The sequence below is a fragment of the Apis laboriosa genome, unplaced genomic scaffold (genome assembly GCF_014066325.1).
Source record: "Apis laboriosa isolate Shangri-la unplaced genomic scaffold, ASM1406632v1 scaffold49_cov149, whole genome shotgun sequence".
NCBI classification, from domain to species: domain Eukaryota; kingdom Metazoa; phylum Arthropoda; class Insecta; order Hymenoptera; family Apidae; genus Apis; species Apis laboriosa.
The window spans coordinates 2,104,377-2,126,319 of NW_025223500.1; the positions used below are offsets into that span (position 1 = coordinate 2,104,377).

The 21,943-nt window shown below is 24.8% G+C and overlaps 2 protein-coding genes and 1 long non-coding RNA gene across 5 annotated transcripts; all 3 read right to left on the reverse strand.

The window, feature by feature from the left end:
* Positions 1-6,438: 6,438 nt before the first annotated feature.
* LOC122716871 lies at positions 6,439-9,079 on the reverse strand. Of its 3 annotated transcripts, XR_006347114.1 has the most exons (6): positions 8,509-9,079; positions 8,276-8,434; positions 7,968-8,062; positions 7,005-7,248; positions 6,721-6,900; positions 6,439-6,578 (listed from the first exon to the last, which is right to left on the reverse strand). It is a non-coding gene; the product is annotated as an uncharacterized LOC122716871 (long non-coding RNA). The 3 variants fall into 3 exon arrangements; XR_006347113.1 differs by having other exon boundaries at positions 6,721-7,248; positions 8,314-8,434; XR_006347112.1 differs by having other exon boundaries at positions 6,721-7,248.
* Positions 9,080-16,254: 7,175 nt separating this feature from the next.
* On the reverse strand, positions 16,255-19,814 carry LOC122716780 (ADP-ribosylation factor 1). Its single transcript, XM_043940155.1, has 5 exons — positions 19,437-19,814; positions 18,481-18,652; positions 18,236-18,345; positions 17,956-18,081; positions 16,255-17,711 (listed from the first exon to the last, which is right to left on the reverse strand). Exons 2-5 carry the CDS (start codon positions 18,626-18,628, stop codon positions 17,547-17,549), a joined length of 549 nt encoding a protein of 182 aa, XP_043796090.1. The 5' UTR covers positions 18,629-18,652; positions 19,437-19,814; the 3' UTR covers positions 16,255-17,546.
* Positions 19,815-20,486: 672 nt separating this feature from the next.
* Positions 20,487-21,935, reverse strand: LOC122716922. The gene is made up of 6 exons (XM_043940438.1): positions 21,790-21,935; positions 21,575-21,716; positions 21,105-21,233; positions 20,911-21,034; positions 20,682-20,817; positions 20,487-20,607 (listed from the first exon to the last, which is right to left on the reverse strand). Exons 1-6 carry the CDS (start codon positions 21,933-21,935, stop codon positions 20,487-20,489), a joined length of 798 nt encoding a protein of 265 aa, XP_043796373.1.
* Between the last annotated feature and the right edge of the window lie 8 nt (positions 21,936-21,943).

The following is a 21,943-nucleotide window of genomic DNA, read 5'->3' on the forward strand; positions in this document are numbered from 1 at the left end:
CCTTAAGGTGAGAAAAGAAAAATGGCGAAGAGAGGCCGAGGCTGCGTCTCGCGTTCGAAGGCGAGAGGGGACGACGCTTTCGCAGATTCCACGTGAGATACCTGCGGCATTCTTCGTTCTGCAGCAGGGCATTAAGCCGGATGCACATTCGTCGTGGACGACGCTCAGTGAATTCATTTCCAAGAAAAATATCTTCCGCCACGAAACGAATTTTACGGCAGATTGTGTTCGCGAACAGACCGCCTCAGAGAACTCTCACTCCGCTCCTCTCCTTCCTTGATGTGTGAACGGAGGACACAGAGATGCGTGTGATGTTTTTATTATTATTATTTTTCTTTTCTTCTCCCGTAGACTGTTTCGGAACTGAAAGTTCCAGCTATAAAGCGTCTAATCCGGCGATAAACCGCGTGGTGATTCTTTTCCGTGACATTTACACGTCTCTGACACGTTTCGAGTCGCTGATGCGCACCGAATCGAAAATAATCTTGTGCGCATACACGTCTCATATTTGATTGGTAGCCTCAAGCGACAGTTATGATAGGAAAAGTTCTTACGAATCGTCTAGTTTACCTATTATAATTTATGAGAGAAATATAATTGTTCCAAATGAATGGTAAAATAGAAAAATAAATACTGTAACGAAAATTTTTTCCAACTTATAAAAATAAAAGGTAAGTAAAATGCATTTAATATAAAAAATATAAAAATAAAAATATAAAAAATAATTTCAAAAACATATATACAAAAAAAGTTTTAGAAAAATATGTTTATATACAATGCAAAAAAAGATCATAAAATGTAATAAGAATTCTTTATTTTGCTAATAATTATGAAACATAATTCACTAAGAATTATATTAAGCAACAAGTATTATTTATATCGATCGTAATTCAATTAATTTCATAATATCATAAAAAATTATATTTCGATAGTTTGTACTTTTAATATACACATAGTTTCGATCTCAATATGATTTCCAAAATAAAGCTGTAAAAGTACAAACCGATGTCATAAAAATTTATATTTAACGAATGTTTATATCTATTCCAGTACGCTGATGTCTGCATCAATCAAAATTATATATGTTATATTTAATCTAATCTATTAAAACTTTTATTGTTAATTCCTATTTTTATCATCCACTATAAAATTTATCAATTTCAATGTTTAAAAACAATAAAAGGATCAAAAGGAAGATTTTTGTCGACATCCACAAAAGAAAATTCAATTGTACAACTTACACATCGAAATTCTGATCAAGGAGTCGAAGATTCAAATTATAGATATAACGAGGAAAAAAAAAGGATCACGATGTTGGTAACGTACAAAAGATCACGAAATGATTTATTTCAATTTTGTATTGTGGTCGGAATTCTGTCCATGGTGGCGTTCAAGAAATGATCATTGCGCGAGATCACACGTCGAATAAAATAAAAAAAAAGCTTAATTATAAGCTTCGAGAAATGATCAAGTATTCATTTATAGCTATTTTATAATCGAATTCTAATTTTTGTAGTATTTTTTAAATGCAAAATTTTTAAAAAGAATTATGTAAATTAACTTATTTTTTAATTTTTAATTAAAAAGATAAAATATCCTTCGAAAAACAAAATGAAAATTTGCATGAAAAATAAGAAATATGTTGTAAATAAACTAAGCCGTAAAACTAAAGATAAATTATTAATATTATTAATATTATTTTTTTTTTTTTATTAAAATTAGGAAAATAATAAGGAGAAAGGAAGCAAGATATAAAAATAAGGAAAAAGATGAATGAAAAGTGTAAAAGAATAACTTGAATAACTATTTATAAGACAAATTATGACAAACTTATATATAACAAAATATATATATATATAACAATATATATATTTAATAAATATATAACAAAAATAGATTTTTGGCAAAACTTAAGGCGGATTAAAGAGAAATCGAGATAAAAAAAGAATAAAAAAAAAAGCATAGAAGGGAGAAAAATATTTCTATTCAACTTTCGATGAACGGATGTAATGCTTTGTAGAGAATCTTCTGCTGTCCTTTCTAACAATGATATTTCTCTTCGCGGCCAGTCTTAGAACTGAGAAATAAAGTCAAGCCATTGCTCGCTTATAACGTGTTGAAGACACAATGCTTATTGTCGACTCGTCCTGGAATGTGAAGAGCGAGATATTGTCGACACATGCCAAATGTGGACCCCTTCGTTTTTGACTACATACCAACATTTATGCTGAGTATTATTTCATCCCCTTTTCTTTGCAATTTATTTTTTATCAATTGATATAAAAAGAATATTAATTTATATTTGAGAAAATAAACGATCTTATCGTTTAATTTCAATATTATTGAAAAATGTAAATATTGATAAATATATTATATTATATATAATTGATTATATTATAATTGATAAATATATTTATCAATTAATTTTTAATATCATTGAAATCATACATATTTAATATCATACAATCATACATGTTAATATATCTATACAAAAATTTCCATGATTTAAAAATATGTTATAAAATTTGTAAAATTTAAATAGATAAAAATTAATAATAAAAGAGATAATAAATATATTTTTGAAATTTCTTTCTATAATTTCAAATTAAAGCATATAGTTTTATAATTTCAAAAAGAAACAAATAAAGAATTAATTCAAAAAATTTAAAAAAAAAAAATGAAATATTAATATAATATTGGATTGATTTAATTTTGAAGTATTTTAACAAAATATCAAAACAAGAAAAAGATTATTTTTAATAAATTTTAACTAAAAAATTGTTAATTTTATATTCTTCTTGATTCTGATTTACTAAAATTAATACAAACAAATAGTTTGATCTTTGAAAAATTTCAAAAATATATTTTTCTAAAAATAAATTCTAGATATTAAATATTCAAGAAATATAAATTAATAAAAAAAATCTCACTAGATCATCCAAGAAACTTTAGGCTGCATAAAACGAAATTAATCTCACATTAATTCTTTTCCACTTTCACTAAAGGCTCAGTGGGCGAGCCAGATCGGCTAGTTTGTCAACATTTTATTGGATACTGACTGAGAAGTATAAAACACTATTTATATTCGATGGATTTTATGTACTCGTGAGGCAATATGCGTTTTATACAACAAATAAAATGTTCCTGCGAGATTAGTTACGAAAGTTACGAAAGCAACCAATTTCAATGACTGATCGTTGCTTATTTCTTATTTTCAATCTATCTATTGATGCAATTTTATAAGTGGTATACTTTGTGCATTTTCAAATAATATTATAAAATTAAAAATTCTATACTTATTATTATACGAAATAATATTTTTATAAATAAAATGTAACGAAATATCAGAACAAGTCGGTACAAGGATATAGTTATACTACTGAATACATAGATTAGTATTACAGAGATTAAAAATATATTATTAAATAATAATATATATTTCTTTTAGAACAAAAAAAACAATATTATAAATAAAATATCAAATATTTGTATTTTATTGATTAAAATTTAAATATAATTTAAATATGCATAGCAATCATGAAATGTAATATAGATTGAATGTTGTAAATTTATCATAATTCATTTCTTATATTATCCGGATAAATGAATCTTCGGCTTTAACTATTTGATATGAAAAATTTTCTAATCAATAGAATATTATATTTTTTCTTATATTTCTTATGTTTTTATTCTTTGGATTTTATAAAAAACTATAAGGATATATTATTTACGATCTATGTATTCAAAAATTTTAAAAGTAATATTTTCTTCTTTTTTTATATTACTATTGTTTTATATTATAATATTATTGGACAATTTAATATATATATTTTTTTTAATTTTTAGGACTAAAAGTAATGATAACAGAGAATTAAAAAAAAGTAGAATTTAAAAAAAGAAACAACGCATAAAAACAAGAACATTGACAACCACAATCAATCAATTTATCATATTTTGTTAATTTTCGATTACAGAAATGTTGTACAAAATCGTATTGTGTATTATTGTTGGCTTGAATTCAAACAAATGTTTATGGTTATAAAATTATTTTATTAGCGATGTTTTTTCTCTTGAAAAAAATAATTTTCTAAAATATAGTAAGATATTCACAATTATATCTAAATTATATTATTTAAGAAAAAGTAATTTATGTATTGATATTTATAATTATATTCAGTATCTTTTTACATAAATTGAATTAAGATTCAGTTTTTATAATATAATTATTATAGATTTTAAATTAAAGCATGAAGACATGAAGACTGATATAAATATCTTTCTATTTTAGGTTATCGAGATTTTAGGTTATGTTTCATTATTAGCCCTCTGAAATGTAATTTTTAACTTAAATATTTTAAATATTTCTCTTGTTCAAAATAAAAACTTTATTTCATATTATATATCCGAAAAATCAAACGAAAATATTTTTAAAAGTATATGTATGTGCACATACATGCATTTTTCAAATCTGAAAATGAGATCACATCATATAATAAAGGAAAGTAGTCTTCTCTTTATATTTATGCCTACATATTTTAAAACATAACAACAAGTTTCAACATAATACAAGATTATGCTAGTTAATGCTGTATTATCACAAAATATCGTTACAAATAACATATGATGCATTTATGCGCATAAAATCTGTGCATATATTCTACAAAAAAAAAAACATAACATACAATGATTAAATGATAATTTTAACTAATAAGAATAAAAAAATTCTTAGAATTCTTAGAATTCAAAATTTGAAGTATATAATCTCTAATGTAAATTTCAAATAATCAATTAGTGGTTATTATTGATTATTATCTATGATATAGCATCCATTTTTTTAAAATTCGACTTCATATTTCATGAATAAATCTGTTTATTCGCATATTAATCACATATAATGCATTTTTATTATTTTATTTAAATATTTTTATATAATTTATATTTTACATTCATTAAAATTGTTTAGCAAAAATATTATTTAAATATTGAATATTTCAATTTTCCATTTTTTATGATAAAAAATATTTAAGCAATAGTGATCTTTGATTAATATATTATTGATTAATAAATTTTCACGCTAGAAATGTTATTTAGTTTAGAATAAAATAAATTATAATGATAAACAGAGAAATCCTCTATAATATAAAATTTTAACTATTATCTGTCTATTGACAATTTTTTCAAATCTCTTTTTATATTGTGAAAAAAATTAAACATTTTTATCTACATTATTCTTTCATAAATTCTATTAAAATAATTCTATTAACGTCAGTAATCATTAGTAGAAAGACACTATAATATGTCAATCATTATCAATAGAAAAACAGTATAATAATACTTTTCAAAGATATTCAAACAATATAAAATCTACGTTGTATCATAATTTCTTCATCATTTTTATTTTATCGTCTTTCATCATCTTCCATTATCTTCCATCCTGATACTTCCATCAACATAACTACTAACAGAAATATGAATTTTGTTCAATAATTCAATATATCTTTCTAGAAATAAATATGCAATATATGAAGACATGACAGAAAGATATATAATAGACATATAAAATAAGCCAAAAAATCAAATATAAATTAAATTAGGTTGAGTTAGATTAGGTTTTTTCCTTGAAAATAAAACTTTTAGAAGATTCAATTTCTTGAATGAACATCGAAACTGGCCCGTTTCCTTTTTGCCATGGCATCGCAAGGTAAAAGGAACATGCCACAAAAGAAGCGAAATTTTTCGGGTCTTCGTGTTCGCAGGACGAATGGTTTCGCGCGGGACCATTAATCTCCGAGACAATAGCCGATTCTACGAAAAACTGAGTCTCAAACTCCACAGATCCGATGAATAAAGTTACCATCAATAAGATAAGTGTCGGTAGTTTCACCTGGTCTACCTTCCCTCATCGCTTTCTTTTCTTCATAAACCAAGGATAATCCGGATGTCGAGTGCGGAAGCACGTTCGATCATGAAATATAATAAAGCTTCTTGTTTTCACACATCTTTCAGTTGAATACTCTAATATTTGAAACTTTTAATAGACGAATCATTCTAGGATGTCAAAAGCGGTGTCGCCAATGTTTTTGTTTTATACATACACATTCATATCAATTCGATATTTTATTTCACATTTTTATTTCACGTAAAAAATTATCGTTATATTAATAAATATCCTTTTGGGTATAATTATGGATTAATATTATTAATAATAATATTATAAAAATTTACAAATTGTAAATTAGAACTTATAAATTTAGTAATAAAACAAATGATATTTTTTAAATCGATTTTACAATTATTGTCTGTTTCTCATAAAAAAGAAATCTATAATTTATATTCTCTAACTTGTTAAGTTACTAATATTAATATTATAAAATTATTATAAAATTATTATATAAGAGTTTTAAAGAGTTACTGTTTTTATATGCAACAAAAGAATCTCCTTATATTATTTAAACTGAATGCCTCTTATTTAGTAATAGATGTTATTATAAATATAGTAATCCTTGAAAATATATGTTTGAATCTTTTATGTATTTCTTCTTAAGAAACTCTTCATTTACCAGATTTTCTTAATACATCTAAGTTGTGAATAAGAATAAAATATAGAGAATATTCTGTTACTTAATTGTATATTATATAAGTAATATTTATTAGTTGAAATAATATTGTAATTATAATGTGTAAGATATAATTTACAAATTTTATATTTTGATAACTCACGCATTAAAACATTTCGTTATATATACATCATCATTTCTCCAATTCCTTCAATTATTTCATTATTCCATAATTCGAATACTTGAATATGCTTTTGATTTATGTAAGGAAATTTTTTATTATACTTCCACAAAGAAAGAAAGTATAAAAGAAAGAAAAAGAGAGATGCGAAATGGTTACTCTCTGTAATTTAAATGAATCTGAATATATTCAGGCGTGGACAGCGTGAAAAAACACAAGTGTATATATAATTTTACAACACGCCACGAGGTGTAAATAATGCCTACCATTCGGTATCGGGATTTTGGTAAAGATCTTATAGTCCGAAAAACAGTTTACGACTTTCCGGCGCCGCAATTGAGACACCTGTCTCGACCAAGGCACAATACGATACATGCTATTGATTTTTGAAAATATTTCACCCCTCACCCTTTTTTTGATCGCTCATTTATTTAGTTAACAGAATAGCTTATAAACATCAATGCTAAATATTCCATTCCATTCGTCGTTTATCTCATTACATCGTGGAATCTGAAATTTTTAAAACAGCAACATGATTATGTATTTTGGCGCAGATAAGTATTGAAATTAGAAATTTTACGAATTCTGAGATATTTGTTATTAAAATTAAATATTTGTTGTAAAAATTAATATCATAGTGAAAGGTAATTCGTTATAGTTAAATTGAGGACGGTGCCACATCCCTATATTTCAAAGATACCTTACGATTATACTGATCATTTGGTTTCAATCTTTAGGAAGAATTTTCAACGATAAATCTAGCCTACTGGATATTTCGATCATATTATAGAAAAATCTAATAACTAAGATATAATTGATAAAAATTATTGCGATTTAAAATGCAAATAATTTATCAAATAAATTGAGGTTATGTAAAGAATATATATTATAGTATATATAAGAATATACATGATATTCAAATATATAAATAGAAAAATTTGCTCGTTGATTTTATTTACATATAACAATGTCAAGATTCATTATCGATAAGTAATCAATAAAAATAATAATAACTGTATTATAATGGAATAAGAAAAATTTAAATGAACAAACTTGATATTATATCGTCCTAGTTTTTATTTTTTCTTTTTTTCTTTTAAATCGAAGATAAATGCCATTTTTCGTTTACGTCGCTAAATATTTACATACAAGTCACGATTTGCTATGTAAACTAACAATTAAATATAAAATTATAATTAAATATATAATAAATATCTATAAATACTTACATCATATATATGTGCTTTTTATTTTATTAATTTCACATATAATATTTAATTTTTCAAATATAATAGAAACTTGCACAACAATACAACTTGATCCACTAAAAATATTATAATTATAATAGTCAATTAACATAATTAATATAATATAGAAAAAATAATAGAAAAATAATACTGAAATTTATCATTTTTATCTTTTACTATGTAATTTGACTAAACGATTCAAGTATGTATATCAAATACTTTTATGTATCGCAATAATAATCTTTCATTTGAAAATCGATGATTAATAATATTTGTTTATGTTTCCAAACCGAGAATAAACGTTTAGAAGAGCCATGCAATGTCATACGTCATAACAACCATAACCTCGTTCTAGACACGTCCCAAAAATTTTTGCACACACCAGACATAATCATATAGATTTTTCAGGAGGCATCTCTGTGGAATCTGTGTCACGTCACGTAAACATACTATAATAATAATACACTATAAATACACTGAACTCGGCAAGAGTAGAAAGAGAGATAGAAAATGAAATACTCACTTCGAGACAGAGAAAAAGATAGAAAGAGCAATATATGCAGGCGCCGGCGCCGTCGGACGAGTACATTACACGCGCCAAGGAAGTATTATCCATCCCACGTACTCACATACATATTCGCTTCCTCCCTCTTTAGTTGTTTCCCAACAAGTCATACTATCCCCGTTCCTCTTCCACTCGTTCGCCTTTTTCAATCACATATATTCTCATCTCTTTCACACCTTAACCTCTTTACCGTCATAACGTTTTTTTTCTTCCTCTCTTTCAATCCTGTCTTCGTTCTTGTCTTGCACACGTGTCTCACTACGTCGTCACAATATTTTTTTACTCGTTCATTCAGCCCTCTCTGTTCCTCTTTTCGCTCCAGGAGCGACTTACTCTCACGTTCTTCGCCAAACTGACCAGATCATGGGCGCCGTCTGTTGTAACTGGCTCGGTTGAACGACCAACCGGCTCAATCTCATCTTTCCCCGCCCTTCTTATTTGTTTCGCGACACCCAGGCCACAAGCCGACGCTCGTTAGATGTGAAATCGATCTTAATTTCACGTGGAATCATGAATGACCAGCGCGAAATCGAACCTTGTATCGCGTCACGACATGTCCACTTGTCATCGATATCTTGACATCAGATTTAGAGATATGGTAAGGCTAGTTTTTAAGAAAAGCTCAACGCGATTGATTTAGAAAGCAGATATAATATTTATGATAGTCATATCTCTTTTTCTTTTTATTGGTTCCTTATTACTTTTTTACAGAAACATCGCATTACACACAAATTATTGAAGAAAGATGAAGTTCATAAAAATTTCGTTTTTAATGAACTAGTTCTATATAAATTCTTTTCTTGAAATGAAAGTTTTTTTTATTTCATTTGTTTTTTTGTTTAATAGTTATTAATGTATTTATTATTCTAAAAATATTTATTAAATTTATAAATATTTATAAATATTTATTTATTATTCTTCTGTAAATTGTTTATTTATTTCATTATTTTTATAATTCATAAAAAAATTATAGTAATTAATAGTGAATCTAAATAAATTTAAATCTTTAATATACGATTAATTGAAATTATTTTTCATATGAATATTTAATTTTTTTTATAGTAATATATTAATATATATAACATATTAATATAAATGATAATCGAATTTCCTATTTCTATTTCTAGCTATGATATTCGAATTTATTATTTGAAGCTGTAGGATTAATTCTATAAAATATACTTCTATAAAAGAAGTAATAATAGAAAAAATATTATATGGTCATTCTTTAAATATAGTAATAAAAAATTATGAAAGAAAATGAGAAATAATTATGAAATAATTATGAAATAAAAGAAAATTTTAATCATGTAAAAAAAGATATATATTTATAATAACTATATAAAAGATTTTTTGAGTATTTTAACGTCAAGCACAATATCTTTTTTATCATGTATTAAATACATATGTAAGTAATACGATATGTAAAGTTTTCTTAATATATGTGCATAATCACTTTAAATACACACCCTATAATTTCCAAGTCTATGTATTCAAAGCAGAAATATTCGCCCTTCTATCTGCAAATATATATGTTCGTGTAGATCTATTAATCCACGTCTCTGGTCACGCATGTACATTCACATATTCGTTTATATACGCTTCGATAAAATTATCATATATGCACTTTCCCCCACTGATTATTTTGAACTGTTCATTTTAATAGTGATATTCTTAAAATCTAATTGATATATTTTTCAAAAGTAAATAATCAGATTTATATTTTGTAAGAAAATTTAACAAAAAATAATTAAATAATTATTATATATTATTATATATTAATTTCTATAGAATAAATATGTAGAATAAATTATGAAGGAAATCAATATTGGCACCACTGATAACAAATAACTAAAATTTCATTAATATTAAAAATAAAATAATACAATAAATTAATAAAATTTCTCTTATATTATTTATCATTATAAATTTATTATAAATTTTTTTTGCATTATTTTTGATCAAAAATCAACTTATGAAATTTAAAAAAATTTTTATATTATTTTATATTATTAATTATTATTAATTATTATATATTATATATATATTTAATATACATATTTAATATATATATATATTTAATATACATATTTAATATATATATATATTTAATATACATATATATTATTTATATTAAATAATTGATTTAAACTTTGTTTTATTATATTTTTTATTGATTTATATATAATAAACACAAACTTTTATATAAGAAAACTGCAGTGAAACTTCGCCAAATCGTTCTACAGATGACACTACATCCAATATATATACGCAATGAATTTTCGATATCGATTTGAAAATTAATTTTTTATAAAAAAATGATATATTCAATCTTTTTTTTTTTGATTCATATCAATATCTATCATATATTTCACTTTATATCTTTCCATATTGTTCTATATAAACAAAAATTCAAATGAAGTATGAAAATTCAAATGTCCAATAATAAAATAAAATTTTTGAATACAATTTCTAATGCAATTGTATTACCAAATTTTCACGTGCAAATAAGTGCAACACGTTTACATGATTACCTATTTTAAAACGAATTGCTCAATTAAACAAACAAATTATAAGAGATTTGTGAAAATCGATGTTATTGATGATAATTGTACGCACGTTAAAATATTTCCACACGGTCGTCACTATGTCGATTCTTCTTCGCCAGTTTTATGTCCGGATTGGTTTCAGCCCTCATCCGTACACTGTTTATGTAAATTTCTTGCGTATGTATCGAATGATTTATACCTAAGTGACCGGACGCGTATCGAAAGGTTATTCACGTTGTGCGAACATTAAAACCACCGACGTGACGAAAAGTCAATTCAGTGTTTTCGCGGAGAAAGTTATCTCCTGAAGGATCCGACAGAGGCTCTGCGTGCAAAAAATCGATGGCTCATAATTTTACGAAGCATATGAAAGGAATCTTGGATGATCGCCGAGTTTGTTGTAAAGTATACAGCTAAAATTGACTGCCGATATTTCAGAGATCATCTAGAAGAATTTCATAATTTTTTGTAAATTTCTTCTAATTTTAAAAATTGTAGTTATGAAATATCCAATTCTTTAGATCATTCGATCATAGTACGCCCATAAAAATTGATTGAGCAAATAATATATAATAAAAATTTTATAAAAATTAAATACATATATATATTTATTTTTTAAGATAGAATTAAAAATTTGAGATTAATTTTTAAAAATTAAAAATATTATGTTAATTTTTATTTTGATAAATAAAAATAATAAAATAAAAATATAATAAATAAAAAAAGATAAAAAATTATTAAATTATGAATAATATATGATAAAAATGATTATTATTTAGAATTTTATTATTGAAAAATTTTTTTTATAATCAAATTTAGAAAAAGATTTTAATTATCTTAATTATCAATGATCTATGTAATGATCTACTAATACACTTTTGATCGCGATCATAGTATAGAAACAAAATTTATTTCGTCCAAGTGCGGTATATCCAAATGGATAGCCTATATCAGTATTTTGAGCGAATGACGTGAATTACATGGAGTTGTAAAATAAATTAAATGCATGGAACGCGTAGAGAGCATGATCGGTAAATCATGTAGTCTAAGTTCGATCATGACGCTTGCAAAATTGATATCAAACTCGTAAACCTATTTCCGCTTTTTACAGTCATGAAAATTCTTCAATCATAAATTATGCGATTATAAATAATTTACTGTTTCAGTGGCGCCAATTAATGATCAAATAAAAGACGATGGAAAAGCCCATTTTCATCAAATGAACAACGCTGAAAATATCAAAGACAACTCTTGCATGCAGGTCGAGAAACATTTATTTCTCAACGATCATTGCTTCCATTAATCGAATTTACATGAATGGCAATCAATTAATAGCTGAATTATGCAGCATTCCTGCACGTCGTTAGAATTTATCTTATATTACATATTGAGTTTATATTCTTCACATTTATTTAGTTTTATATTTTCTATTTAGCATATCACCCACATACATAACTATTGTCGATATACGAGTGCGACATGATTTTTAATACAATATTTTAAGGTTTTAATATATGTCGACGAAATGAGAATGTTGGCGCCATTCTTGTGACACTATGCATGTATGACGTATATATATATATATATATATATATATTTGTTATAACTTCTAATGATCAAAACTTAATTAAATATATCTTGAATTAAGTAACATGTCTTCTGAGAATTAATAGAATTATGAAAAAATTTTGCTAGTAGATATGAGTTTTTGAGCAATAAATTGTTTTAACATTGTATTTCATTCTCATACTTCACATTCTCAAAAACAATCAATCAAATTTTCATTCTTTTCAGAAAATTTTTTCTGATATAATATTTAACAAATATAATATTTAAGAAAATATTCACAAATAAAATTAAAAATTATTAACTTAGTTATTCTTACTAAAAATGTGTAATAACGATCATCTAATACATTATTCATTCTCATTTTTAAAATTCTAAGTATTAGATTGAAAAAACCTTTTCCTTGGAATTTCGTCTGGCACCGCAACAACAATCTGGCTTCAACTTGAAATAATATTTTTCCAATGTCCGAGGAAAATTGATAACCCATGCTTCGTCGATGGGAAAACACAGATGATCGTGTAATTCAAACAGTTTATCATATAAAACATGGAGTGGTCCGATCGAATTTTTAGGAATTACATTTTTAGCAACGTCATTTCATAAGGATAAAATGCCATAGTAATAATATATCAAAAAAAAATCTTACTTATATCGTGATAATGAAATGTAATAAATGAAATATAATAATTTATATTATATCCGAAGATTGTCTAAATTTCGATTTAAAGAGATTCTTAATAATAAAAATCGAAAGTATTGATATTTTTATTTTTAGTATTAATGAATCTATTCTGCATGTTTTCTTTTAAGCATAGAAAAAAAATTTATTTTTAAAACACAACGAACAAAAAAAATACTATGTAATATATATAGTAACAGCTAAAAAATTTTGCATTATATACATTTTTATATTTATATTTTTTTTTAATTTAATGTCAAAATATTGAATAACATTTCATGATTATATATTATGATTATATATGATTATATATATATTATAAAACGATATTTCGTTATAATTGCAAAAAATGTTTTCTAATTTATATTTATGAGATGTAAAATTTTTGTTCAAGAAAAAAGAATTAAAAGAATTCACATTTTGATAAATTACTTACACAATAACCTCGAAATTAAAATGATAATATTACATCCATATATTGTCGCGCAAACAATTATCATTTTCTGAAGGATTTTCGCTTACCTTGTTGTTTGTAATTGACAAACTTTTTATTTGCTATTTACTATTATTCCATAATCAACGATTTATGTAGAAATTATATAGAAAAATACGCATGATTTAAAAGATGTTGATGATTAAAGTCGGCCGTTATTTGTTCGACAAAAAAATCTGGCGCCGTCTGTATCTATTATAAACAGTTTCGTCTGACATTTAATATGTAATCGTTTAATATGTAATCCTACAGGTTCACAATTTTAAAATATAAGAGGCACCGATTTTGCTTTTTTTCAAAAGCCATATCTACATTTCGAGCATAGCATACGGAAACCATAAATGTAATAGCTAGTAAGTAAGTTAAATAAATACGAAAAATAGTAACCCTGTTTGATTGATAGCGCCATCTTTTTTTCATAATTGTTAAGTTTTCGATGATGAGAAATAGAATAGATTATTACTATATCGGTATTATAATTCATATTAATAAAATTTTAATTTTTTTTTAAATCTAGTATAACTGTAATGAAAAATGTATATATATATATATATTTACTTTCTTGAAAATAAATTTAATCGATCATTTGTTTTTAAAATAAAATTAAATAGTTAATATTATATCATTTTTTTCAATATATATTGATAACATTTATAAATTGAGTTTCATTTCAACATCTTCATATATAAAATCTGAGTAAATTTTGTAGAAAATCTACTTTCTATTAACTTTCACTTTATATTGAACATATATATCTTCGATTAAAATTTTATAGATTGCTTATAGATGTAAATTCTAACCAATAAAGAAATCAAATACATCGGCTACAAATACATATATATATATATATATATATATATATATTTCCTGTTTATTCGAAGTGTATCATTATTTAAGAAATGATTTTTGATTAATCAATATTTTTCATGATTATCTATATCGATGTTTAATAAATGATTTATTTAATAAATTCATAAAAATATAAGATTTTTACGAAGTATCTTTTATTGTATAAATCTCGATTGAATAAATAAGTAAAAATAAATTGGATTTGAATTTTACAAGGATTCATAAAATTTAATTTTGTCTTCAAGGTTGAAATGATTTTATTTTGTTTATTTATCAAACAAAGATTTAATGAAACCGGATTCACTCACACTCATGCACATAATGTACATTTGAAGCTAAATGACAATGTATTGTATTGAGTACTTACTTATACATCGAAGATTACGCGCAAGAAAATGTCACGACACTGAGGTCATGCGCATAAAACCGACGTCATGAATGCAACTTATAAGTATTTAACCCATTTATCATTGTTATAATGTGTGTATATATATATATAGACACACATACGTGTTATCACATATATATATATATATATATATATATATATATATATATTGAAAGTTTCTTGGTTTTTAATTAATCTGATCGGTAACTAAAATAACATACCGTATTAAAAATATTAAGCAAATTAATACACGCAAAAGAAGAAAAAAAAAAAAAAAATCTGTTTACAATGCTTTGAAATTGCATATACAATCCATATATGTATGTTATATACTGAATGAATTAAATACAAAGTATTTAACAATTTTTGTATACAATTTTTTTTAAAGTTGTTTGATGATTTTACATTTATTTGGTTACTAATGAAGATGAATGAAAAATGATTTAAGATAAAAGAATATCTTATTTAATGATGAGTCGATCTGTAGAATCGGTAAAAAATCGTATATTTCAAATATTATGTTCTTTATTTTTGTTCTGACAGAGTTAGAGCAAATAATATCCTCATTAAAATTTCTAATCGTTAAATATACACACGTTATTAAAATTCAAAAAAAATCTGTTATACATAAGTATATTACTACTAAGAAATTACTTAATTTTTTTTTACTAAAAAAATGAAAATGGAAATTTAGGATTTGATTTTTATGAAAATTTAGGACTTATAATTTATCCTAATGTATAATTAGCTGACCAAAAAAATAAAAAGAACTTAAATTACTAAATGAAACATGCGGTATAGGCGGTGTGCAGTCTTTAGTAATTAAAAAAAAAAAATAATCGTGCTTGTATAACTGAAATACCATCATCTGATGTATACAGGCTGATTGTAAATAGAGATGTTTGTTTTCGTCTAATGTAAATTATGATGATGATGATAATAATAATAATAATAATAATAATAGTAATAATAATAATAATAATAATAATAATAATAATAATAATAATAATAATAATAATGTAATCAGTTCTCGCATTAGTGTAGAAATTCCTTTATCCTTGTCATTTCCTGCACAATATGCATACATCCCAAAAGAAGAATTTTTTATAAATTCTATTTGATAAACTAGCCAGAACAAAAACAAACTATTTTAACGGCAAATAACACATAGACTACATAAAGCACAATTACAGTATATTTCACAAATCGTTTAAACATTCATATATAATTATACGAATCTTCGCATATGACGGAAAGGCGATTTGATCAATTAGGGGAAGATTATTTCGTAAAAACAATGTATTTTTAAGGACAGGAAAACATTAGGAGATTGAAGGGCTTTGCGAAAATGGCTTCATCTGGCAGACTGCCATGCCAGTTTGGATAGCTGGCTTAGAAATTGCGAGGCCTATCTCTCTTTGCTGTGAGAGGTTCTTTCCTAACCTTTTTAGTTTTTTTTTTAGTTTATTCCGCATTTTCATCTTTCATATTTTCTTTTTATTCAAATTTTTTTTTATCTGCATTTCCCGCCACGATCGATGCATAATTTCGGAATGTTGACAATATTCTAATTTTACCTTATCAAGGTGCAATAAATAAATGATATCTCTTTTACACTGAGATATACATGGTTGACTGACTGTTAGTTTTATTCTAAACAGGTGAAGGAGGGTGCAATTACAACACCTGTTGATAATCATAAGCAGTAAGACAACCATTTTGCATAGCTTTGTTTTTTTTGTTTACTTTTTTATCGACGTATACCACTGAAAACTTAAAAAAATAGAAACAAACTTTTGTAACTAGAAACAGTAAGTCATTGCACCGTCAGTTACCACTCACTGCATTTTTTATGTCAACTGATGGGCCGATGTGACATTTATAATGTAGTGGACAGAGCAACATTCTCTCATCTATTGATCACATTTTTATCATCATATTTATATAATGTAATGTACAATATGCAGCTACATTATGATAATCAGTATGTCCAACGTATTCAAACTGACAACACCATGGGTATTTCACTTTTTTGTTCTTTAAGTTTTTTCAAAGATATTTAAATTAATCAATTAATTAATCAATGTGTATTGTATGTTTCAGAGTTAGGTACTTTAATACAATTACTTCCAAGTTTTCCACTTCTCGTGGTATCTCTGTGTAAAAAGTGTAACTATAATGCTAATATAATAATAATTATAATAATAAGTTGCACAAGGCAATAGTCTTGTGTGGCCGTTCGAATGTGTGCTTCCGGCCGATTTCCCCACTCCCCTCCCCCCAAAAAACTTCCTGGCACAATGACAACTTTCGACAATCTTCACCCTCCACTTCAAGATCAAAAAGATCTCGCAGTTTGCACTTAGTATTACCTCTTTTTATACTATTATTCATTCATGGGGGAATAGGTGTGCAGCTGATTTTATGATGTTAATATAGCAACTGAATGTTGACAAAATAACGTTCCAATTAGCGATTGGCATTTTTGAGCTGATTGGAGAGCCAATCAAGACCCTCATAAAGTCCATCTCCACTTGTAGCACACGTTGCTTGAATGTACCAATTACGATTGCGAAGAGAATGAAGTCCCAACTTATCAGTAATTTCTGCCGCATTCATTGCATTTGGGAGATCCTAAAATATTAATTAATAAATACTAGTCTCAATTTTATACATTGTTTTTTCTTTCTTTTTTATTATTAAATTTATATTATTATATATTATTTGTTATATATATTATATATTATTTGTTATAAATTTTATATAATTGACACATAATGTAACAAATAGTATATTTTTAATATACTATATATAATATGAAATAAGATAAATTTCTCTAAGAGATAATTATAAATATATTAACATTTTAGAAACTTACTTGTTTGTTAGCAAATATAAGAAGTACTGCATCTCTAAGTTCATCTTCTGCCAACATTCTCATCAATTCTTCACGCGCTTCACCAATACGTTCCCTATCATTACTATCAACAACAAATATCAGTCCCTGAAAATAAATTTATTCTATGAAAATAATTTTGTCAGAAATATATGTTTTAAATAAACAAGAAATAAATTTTCAAGTTTACATAAATAATTATATTAATTTATACAAAAAAAATTTAATTGATATTATGATAAATAATTAGGAAATTACATACTTGTGTATTTTGAAAATAATGTCGCCAAAGAGGTCTGATTTTATCTTGACCACCTACGTCCCATACAGTAAAACTTATATTCTTGTATTCAACTGTTTCTACATTGAAACCTAAAATTTATGACATGTAATTAATGAAGTATATAATGATACCAATAGACAATAACTTTTTCTATGTATATTAAAAATAAAAATATATTTGCAATGTATTTTTAATATTTAAATATGTATAATTTCTATATTTACCTATAGTAGGAATTGTTGTAACAATTTCCCCTAATTTTAATTTGTACAGAATTGTGGTTTTACCCGCTGCATCAAGACCTACCATTAAAATCCTCATTTCTTTTTTGCCAAAAAGGCCTTTAAATAATGTTGCAAACATATTCCCCATGGTTAATGCTGATTATTTAAATACCTAAAACAATAAAATAATAAACTAAGATTTCATTAATAAATATAAGTTAGTAATAACAGCTAAACCAAATTATTAAAAAAAAAATTATTAAAAAACTATTATATTTCTTGTTGATATTCTATTAAATAAAATTAATTTTATACATAATATTATTTTTATTATGTATAAACTATATTTATATTTTTATTTAAAAATATAAAATATTTACGAATGAAAGTTTTATTGAAAGATAATTAACACTAGCGAAATCACTTGTAAAAGCATAAAGATAAAAAATATTATAAAATTATAATTGAATTAAAAAATGGACTACTAAAAAATTAATTATCTTGAATTTATGATTAGTTCGAAGAGATATATGTCCGACATATGTAATAATACAATATATACAATCAATGTGCAATAATATATATCGAATTTAAAGTCATTTTGAAATAATTTTTACAAAACGAAAAAAATAGCCGAATTGATTGAACAAATGAAATAATCTTAAATGACATTAATGAACGAAAGACCTGTTTCATAAAAAAAATTGAAATTACGTAGATAGAATTGGAGCAGAAACATGCGTAAAATACTAATACACTGATACTAAGCCCAAAAAGCTAACCTGCACAATTATGAAAAATTTACAATAAAAATATAACTAAAGAGAACAATTTAAATCATAGATTTTAATTTAACTGAACGAAAAAAAATTATATAGAGGCACGCACGAGATGCTCATGCTGCCCGCTATTGATTCTCATTTTAATACATCGCTATGATTATCAGACTAGCATACCGTTAAGGATCACTCTAGAGTGTTTTGCTGGTGATCTATTCACTTTTAAAACGTGATCGGCTACCTAAAACGCCAATACCGAAGTATTGCGAACAAGGCGGAAGATATTGTGCAGTTTGCGAAGCCACTGCGTACACCCGGTTGTCTGTCACCTTCGACCTACTCCCCAGCAAATCGTCAAAGGTTCCCCGCTCAAAGTTCCATTATTTAGAAACGTCGTTTGATTATTGAGACTTCCCCGTAATGTCACGTTGCCTGTATAAGCCACTTACGTTACTTACGTTTCAGTAAAAAAGATTATTTTCACGAGAAACGATAAAACATAAAACCAACACTCTCGAAAAGTACCGTATGTCAAAATGGCGGACGTGGAAAGGATTCATACCTTATGCCACGTATAGGGCCCTCAAAATTCTCCGATTGGCTAAGCTAGTCACGTGACGAATAAAATTCTCAATGATTTGCATTTAGTTCGGTAGGTGGCGATACCAAGAGAACACAGTAAGTCATCAAAAATTCCAAAGTGTATCGGTGAATAAATGCTGAACTGATCATAGAAAGGCCCACTCTCATGAGAGCGAAATTGTATTTTTTTTTTAATTATAAATTCCAATAATATAATTATAGAAAAACGAACTATTTTATCAATGACTAAGATTATATAGTTATGAAGTTACGTTTGTGCTCATATTATTTTTTATTTTCTCGTGAATGAATTAATTATATAGTGTTAATCAATTGTTATAATAATCGTAATTCTATTCGTAATACGATCGTAAATATTCGTTAAATTAATAAAAAACCGGTTTAAAATTTTCAAGTGCTAATATGTTGAGTTAAAATGTCTCAATTCCTGTTGTATTATGTTTTATGTAACGTCATGGAATTATGTTATTGGTATGAATATTTATATTCTATTTTGCATATTTATATTATAATTTAAGAGTATAATCCTTACTAATAACACTATATAATATTTTAATTTTTTTTTATAAACCTTTATTATTTTCAATCAATCAATCTAAAGTAGAAATATAATTATTTATCCTTTTATACACCTGGAGTATGATATTTTTCATCTAATGTACCCTCTCCATAAAGTTGACATTCTTCTATATTATATGGGATATCTGTTAATATTTCTAATGTTTCAACTAATTGTCCTGGTTTTCTGTATATACAATAGTTATTGAATATAATGATTAATATAATGAATAATAAAATATTTTTAATTAATTAAGTTACTTTGGTTGAAAAGATACTGTGATTGTAAAATATCCATCTTCATGATTATAACGATTTGATAATGTTCCACATTTTTGATCAATCATAAAATCATTGATTTTAAACTTTTTATTTATTTTAAAATTTACATTACATACTGTAAAAAATTAAATAATTAGATTTAATTAAAATATATATATTAAAATAAATATTATAATATAATTATTGAAAAAAATAAATTTAATTATACTTGACAAATTTTTGATTGTTAATGTTAATTTTTTTGTATCACCTATGTAAATAAGACCAAAATCTAATGTATATGATGATAATTTTAATATTGGAAACCATATTTGTAAAATTAAATCTATATTCTGAAAATACATAAATTTAATGTACAATTATTTAAATTGAAGCAGAATAAAAAAGAAAGATAATTAATACCTCTATATATTTATCAGAATATATAATGTGTAATGATTCTTTTAATGTGACTCTTGGGTGATAAAAATCTTGATTTGTGCTCAATATAGTTTTAATTAATTTCTCTCGTACAATACATACTATTTTTATCTATAAAAAAAAGTATCATAATATATAAAATTTATTTTTTAATAAGATAAAAATAAAAATATTACTTCAACATATTCATTTGGATTTATGCATAAAATTCCAAGTTTACATTGATATGATTCTGTATATATTGCAATACATTTAATATAAAATGGATCACATGTTTCCAAAAATATTTCTATTGTGTAATTTTTATTGTTATATAATAATAATTTTTTTGTTAATCTAAAAAAAATATTAGATAAAGAATCCAGTATATAATTTCTATATTTTTTTAAAGAAAAATATCTGTAATTTTATATTTGTACATACTCTATTTGTTTTGTTTTACTTTGCATTACTTCATTGGCACAACATATAAATGTTTTATCAAATTTTGAGATATTGAAGTATAATCGAGGTTTAGTAATATTTGCAGTGATATCAATTTCTATAGGAGAAACATATTTTTCTATCTGTCTAGCATAATAATTATCCCTATACCTGTTATAAGAAAATATCTTATGATACTATAAATTTTTAATATTAATTTATATTATTAACTAGTTGTACAAACATATCGCTTGGTGAAATTCGTAAAAATCCAAGAATTTTGCAAAAAAATTCTCCTTCAATAAACTTATCCATTTCCTTGATATATTTATATTTATCAAGTTGTACATTAATAGTTAGAGACACACTACTTTTGGGTGAAATGAACATTTCTTTGG

What these genes read in the sequence shown, in the direction of transcription:
- LOC122716780 (XM_043940155.1), bottom strand. Translation starts at nt 18,628, where the DNA reads ATGGGGAATATGTTTGCAACATTATTTAAAGGCCTTTTTGGCAAAAAA. An exon ending in ATTATTTTCAAAATACACAA is followed by an intron (nt 18,082 to 18,235) that starts GTATGTAATTTC and finishes ATTTATTTTCAG; the next exon opens with GGACTGATATTTGTTGTTGA. An exon ending in TTATATTTGCTAACAAACAA is followed by an intron (nt 17,712 to 17,955) that starts GTAAGTTTCTAA and finishes TTAATATTTTAG; the next exon opens with GATCTCCCAAATGCAATGAA.
- LOC122716922 (XM_043940438.1), bottom strand. Translation starts at nt 21,935, where the DNA reads ATGTTCATTTCACCCAAAAGTAGTGTGTCTCTAACTATTAATGTACAA. An exon ending in AACAATCAAAAATTTGTCAA is followed by an intron (nt 20,818 to 20,910) that starts GTATAATTAAAT and finishes AATTTTTTACAG; the next exon opens with TATGTAATGTAAATTTTAAA. An exon ending in ACAGTATCTTTTCAACCAAA is followed by an intron (nt 20,608 to 20,681) that starts GTAACTTAATTA and finishes TTGTATATACAG; the next exon opens with AAAACCAGGACAATTAGTTG.